Source organism: Myotis davidii, unplaced genomic scaffold (assembly GCF_000327345.1).
Source record: "Myotis davidii unplaced genomic scaffold, ASM32734v1 scaffold765, whole genome shotgun sequence".
Taxonomy (NCBI): Eukaryota; Metazoa; Chordata; class Mammalia; order Chiroptera; family Vespertilionidae; genus Myotis; species Myotis davidii.
The window spans coordinates 1,156,912-1,162,911 of record NW_006296056.1 but is presented as its reverse complement, the minus strand read 5'-3'; the positions used below and the strand labels follow the sequence as shown (position 1 = coordinate 1,162,911).

At 47.8% G+C, this 6,000-nt stretch overlaps 1 protein-coding gene across 1 annotated transcript in view; it reads left to right on the top strand.

Annotated features, from left to right (window-relative positions):
- Positions 1–5,116, top strand: part of TRIB1 (tribbles pseudokinase 1) — a 9,838-nt gene extending 4,722 nt beyond the window's left edge. The window contains exons 3-4 of the mRNA XM_015568643.1: positions 28–215; positions 2,702–5,116. Coding sequence (XP_015424129.1) covers positions 61–215; positions 2,702–3,167 — 621 coding nt within the window. The 5' untranslated portion in view covers positions 28–60 and the 3' untranslated portion in view covers positions 3,168–5,116. The remainder of the gene's footprint in view (positions 1–27; positions 216–2,701) is intronic.
- The last annotated feature ends 884 nt before the right edge of the window (positions 5,117–6,000 follow it).

The window sequence follows — 6,000 nt, the reverse complement described above, 5'->3', positions numbered from 1 at the left end:
TTGGAAGTGATCCTTGGGGAAACCAAGGCGTACGTGTTCTTTGAGAAGGACTTTGGGGACATGCACTCCTACGTGCGAAGCCGGAAGAGGCTGCGGGAAGAGGAGGCTTCCCGGCTCTTCAAGCAGATCGTCTCTGCCGTTGCCCACTGTCACCAGTCGGCCATCGTGTTGGGGGACCTGAAGCTTAGGAAATTCGTCTTCTCCACGGAGGAGAGGTGAGCAGCCTCCACAGCCCCTCCTGTGGCCTTTGGGAGCCAAAACGAAGGTGCAGGGTGAGCCATTAGGTGCCGTGTGTGGCTCAAAACCACACCAAAGGCTCAGTTGTCCCGGTTCGTTTCCAGAGAGCTCTCCGGAGGAGCCCTGGCCAAGGCTGGCTTATTCTGCACCTTGTGGATGGGGCTTGGGGACACCTCGATGCTTTTGTGGGGTGTCATGTGAGGGCAGGAAGCCCTCACCACTTCACCCCAGGATCAGGTTTATTCTCCCTTGTTGTGAGAAAGGTCACTTCTACTGGGGGTAAATGTCAACCTGCCCTTCACAACCTTGACTCCCAGAGGAAGTTCTCAAATCCTTGTTTTCACTGAGTGGGTTGTTTTTTGTTTTTTGTTTGTTTGTTTTTTGTACCTGGAAGGTATCACAGAGCTAGCGAGACAGTCGCATTTGCAAAATTCTGCCCTCCTCCACACCACATTCCTGTCCCATCTCACTCAGGCTTGGCCCCTAATATTTTCTTTATATTCTCTGGTGACTTTGTGGGCATCTTATTGGGTTATGTCTTTAGAAAATAGGCACACTGAATAATAAATGGAAGTTGGCTGGAATTGGTTGCTAAATATAGATCATGGCTTACCTCATAGAAGACAAGACGGGCTTGGTAAGAGAATAATGAGACCTTTAAGATTCAGAATTGAGGTTTTAGACGAGAGAATTCAGGAAGCCACAGGAGATAAAGCCTACCTGATTTTAAGAGGTGAGCCACATCCCTTGTGGAAAGATTAAAAGCAATATTGTTGTAGAATGGTGGAGGTGGCTGTGTGTTGTTTATTTGGTTGTAGCTATTCAGGTAAGGCTGATCCCAGCCGTGATTTTTCACCCTGAACTCCAAACCCTATGAAAAAATACCGGTGGGCACGTGGTGCAAATGTACAGATCTCGTAATATAGAAACCCACACCTGAAACCTGTAAGTTCAGGTTGACCAGTGTTACACTAATACATTTGATAAATGAAAAGAAAGAAAGAAAGAAGGTACTGGGTTGAGTTACCAGAAAGCATGGCTTTGTATCTGACCTTGCAAGAATTATTGGAACATACCGATTAGCAAAGAAAAGCAAAGTGTTTGCAATGGAGAAGTTTCCAATTCCCGGCACATGCTCCTTTGACACGGTGATGTATTTTCTGAAACATGCCTTTCACACCTCTTTGCTAGCTTTTGAAATCCGCATTGCACAGGCGAATGTCATGTGCATGGAGTTTGGCAACCCGAGGGTTAAGCAATGGCAGGCTGACGCTAGCGTGTAACCAGCACAGGTGCAGGGTTTTAGTGCAAAAGCAGCCAATCAGGGGCAGACAGTGCGGGTTGAGTCATATTTTCCGTTTACAGAACCAATGGGTATTTTACATAACGACGGGGAGGTCAGGTTGAGGACACACCGAAGTTAGCACACGCATACTACACTCCAGGGAACAGGAAGGCAGGAAGATAAAAAAAAAAATCCAACCAGACCTTTGAGAGGAAAAGGAATTGACCCATTAGCCAGTACCAAATGCTTGCGTTTAACTTCACAGCAAGCGACTTATTACAACGGGCTGTTTCTGAGAAGCAGAGAGGGGCACAGGTGCCACCAGATAGCAGAGGTTCCCCCGTGGGTCTGAGAGACCGGGTTGTCTGGATCTGGATAAGGGAGCCCCCGCAGCTTCATAGAGGAGCTTTGGACTAGAGATTTTCAGACGTTAGTTGCTACCTGAACAGGTCAGCCTCCACTCAGAGTCCATGTGCTCAGGTGTACCCTGTGGGTAGGTGTTTTAGGGGCCCTGCAAGCAGCTGCTTCTGTTTGCTCATATGGCCTCTCTGTCCAGGCTGAGCGTTCTTTGCAATTAAACGCCTCCATAAATGTCATGGACCTTCCCGGCACGTGATCCATTCCTCTGTGTGTGTCTATCAGTGTAAGTAGGAGTGTTGACAACCTGTGGGCAACAATAGTGACTCTGGGCTCTGTGTTCCGTAATGCAAAGTGTGGGTCTGGTAGCTTTGGCCGTCAGCGGTGTGATAAGGACAGGATCAGCTGGGGCCCTCCGTGAAGAATAGTATCTCCTGCTCTTCTCCGCCAGCTTTTGTAGAAAATGTCAGCATTCCCTGGAGACCAGCTCCCACTCCTGCAGTGTGCACTTGGTGTGTTGTGCAAGCCCTGTGAGGAGATATCTTCTTAGCTCAGGCGTAACAAATAGTATTTGGGGCTTTGCATCATACGCTCCATCCGAGGCGCTCTCTCCATACTTCGCAAAGGTCTATTGCAGTTTGCACTGGTTTGTGAAATGCCGAGTCCTGGCGATTGCAGGACACAGGACACTGCTTACTGGATGAAGGGGTAATGGCATTCCTTGGGCCTTGGCAAGGAGTGCCTGTGGGCGCTGTTTGTGGGGAGGGCTCTGTTTTGCATAGCAGCTGATCCGGAAGTAATGGCTTGTTCCCTCTCCTGCAGAACCCAGCTCCGACTGGAGAGCCTGGAAGACACACACATAATCAAGGGGGAAGACGATGCTCTGTCAGACAAGCACGGCTGCCCTGCCTACGTGAGCCCCGAGATTCTGAACACCACGGGGACCTACTCGGGCAAGGCGGCGGACGTCTGGAGCCTCGGGGTGATGCTCTACACCCTCTTGGTGGGACGATACCCCTTCCATGACTCAGACCCCAGTGCCCTTTTTTCCAAAATCCGCCGTGGACAGTTCTGCATTCCTGACCACATCTCCCCCAAAGCCAGGTGCCTCATTCGCAGCCTCCTGAGGCGGGAGCCCTCCGAGAGACTCACCGCCCCGGAGATCTTACTCCATCCCTGGTTCGAGTCCGTCCTGGAACCTGGGTACGTCGACTCAGAAATGGGAACTTCGGACCAGATTGTCCCAGAGTACCAGGAGGACAGCGACGTTAGTTCCTTCTTCTGCTAATCCCAGAAACCTCAGAAACCTCAGAATTCTCACACATGGCATTTCCATTTCCAAAGATGGACAGGACTTTCGACGCGGTGCCAGCCAGACCTGCGATGGCGTGAAGACTGTAGCCCCTCGGACTGCTGTGTGGAGTGACTTTGTGGATGTGAGCAGCGTGCCCTCTGACTGGCTGCCCTGCAAAGCTGTTTCCCTTTCATCGAGCCCTCGCCGACTGTCCCTGTGTCAGATTCGGGGGTCTGTATCTTCTATCGGTGGCAAAGAGTACGCATCCTACAGCATGTACTCAAGTGACATGAACATAAGGGAGAGGAAGTGGATCGCACAATGGCATTTGGGACAATACCCATTTTAAACGGGTGACAAGTAATTTGGGCCAACACACCTGCCATCTTTGAACTTGTCTTCGGTAGCTAGACTTGCGCTATCTCAGCTTCTCTGATTGGAGAATTCTTTTTTCTTTTGGTTTGGTTTAACACTCACCCTTCCTTCACACACATTTAGCAATGACTGCTCCGCTCTGGGGCGGACTGTTTTAGGAGCATAGGAGCCTGCCTGCACCATGAACCCAGACTCTCTCCTCTGTTTCCTGCCAAGACCTCATCTGCACTAATGCCTTCGTCCTGACCTTGAATCATCTCCCACTTCACTCTAAAACAAGCATGTCAGACGTGCGGCCCGCCAGCCACGAGTATGAATACGCTTGCTCTGAAAGCACTTACCAGCTAACGGTGAAGTGTCACAAGCGATTCGAACACCTGGCTACGCCAGAGCTCTGAGCTCAGAGACACTGCAGGTTGTTTTAAATGATTTGAGCACTTGGAAACCGTTAGATTTTTTGGTTCCTCTCAAATATATGTTAGCATTTATCTTTTACTTTTCCCCCAGCACCGTCTCAGGGTGGAGTGTTTTGTCTAAAAGGAGAAAGATCTGGAGTCTCTCCACTCCTCTCTCCCAAGAGCAAACGTTAAACTTCAGAGAAGGTGAATTTTGGGTGGCTCTCAGACCAAGGCCCAGAATTACACTTTAACCAACCCCCTCCCCCTCCATGGATATGGTCTGCCCTTGGCATTGTGTGTGTCTGCAGTTTTGCATGATGGGTTGTTGATATTTCAAACGTGGTGTGGTTCATGAATACATCTGTATACTCAGCATCTGGAGGAAATAGCAAACCCCAAATCTTTAAAGTCTGAAGGGACTTTAAGAGTCATCTAGTCCTACTTCTTTTTCTCTTTCTGCCACCTCCCAATGCAGAAATCCCCCCCTCCAGCTTCTTTGACAACTGGGACTCCAGTTCTCTGAATGCTTCTAGAGATGGGAACTCACTCCCTAGAGCTTGACAGAGAAATTGCAACTTGCATTAAAAAACAAATACAGATGAAATACCAGTCAGTGTCTTGGACAGGACTGAAATTAGGTGGTTAAACGGGTAAACCAAACATACTGTATTTTGAGAAATGGCACAAAAACAGGCAGTCATCTTTAAGGGCTATGCCTAGGCAAACTACTAACATGCGTTGTTAAGAATGCCGTGTATACCTCATGTACTGTGTACTTTGTACAGATATTTTACCTTTTATACATATGTTCGATATTTTTGTTGTTGTTTTGGCTCTGAGGCTTGTTTTGTTGTCTGTGTCTGTCTGAATAACCTGCGTGTCTAAAACCACGTGAAATGTGAATGATTATTGGCAATATTACCTTGACAGAATCATGGGACTCGGAGGAGAAGGAGGACAGAGGCCTCTGTGGCACTAACGCTCTCGTGGTTGCTCGACTGTTGTATCTGTGATACATTACCCGGCTGAGGACTCTGGCCGGGCTGGCTGGGGCTTCTGCCCGGAAAGCTAGAAACACTAGATCCTTCCTGTACATGTGTATATATGTGAACAGTGAGACGGCTGTTTTTGACTTGTAGAGAAATTGTAATAAATCTGGTTTCGTAAGTAGGCGCTGTGTTGTCTTTTGAGTACAGCCTGCCCCTGCCTTGTACACTGTCAGGCCGGGGGATGCAGGCATCCGGCCTCCAGCTTAGAATCTCCTGGGGGAAACGGAAGTAGACAGATGAGGGTTATTAGATATGATTATTAATATGACTTTTGGCGGGATCCATTCACTTTTTTCCACTGAAGTGGGCAAACCCATGTAATGGGTGAAGCCCATTGGGTAGAATCAGGTTGGCAAGGGCTATGGGTTGAATTTAGAAAGAGGTGCAAACATAATTAAGCCTTGAGCGGTCAGCATCCCTCTGGCTTTTGGTCTTTTTTTTTTAGGTCAAAGGCCCTTGATAATTTGATGAGGGCTCTGGACACATCTCAGAAAAATGTATATATGCGTCCCACAGGATTTTGCTGTAATTTCAGATGTACATTCCTGAAGGCTTCCCAAGGCTTCCTGTTGAGAAGTGCCCTCTTCCCACCCACTAGACTTCATTTAAATAACTGAGGCATTTCCTTTTTTTTCTAAAAGTGTAAACATGGAAGTAAAAAACATGTTGAATCACAAAAGTAGAGAAAGAAACGATTTTGACTTCATTAGGTTTATGGCTTTACTATTACACCAGAATCTATTCTAAATAAAGTCAATTCGCATCTAGAGTGATTTTAAAAACACTTTATATTGTAAAGTAACAAATACATAGAAAAAAATGTACCTATACGTGTATAGTTCTCAATTTTAACACATTGAACACACTGGCATAAGGAGCAGCCAGGTCCAGAAAACAAAACAGGCCTAGATGGTCTGGCTCCGTGGACAGAGCATCAGCTTGAGGACGGAAGAGTCCCCGGTTTGATTCCGGTCAAGAGCACGTACCTCGGTTGTAGGCTCAATC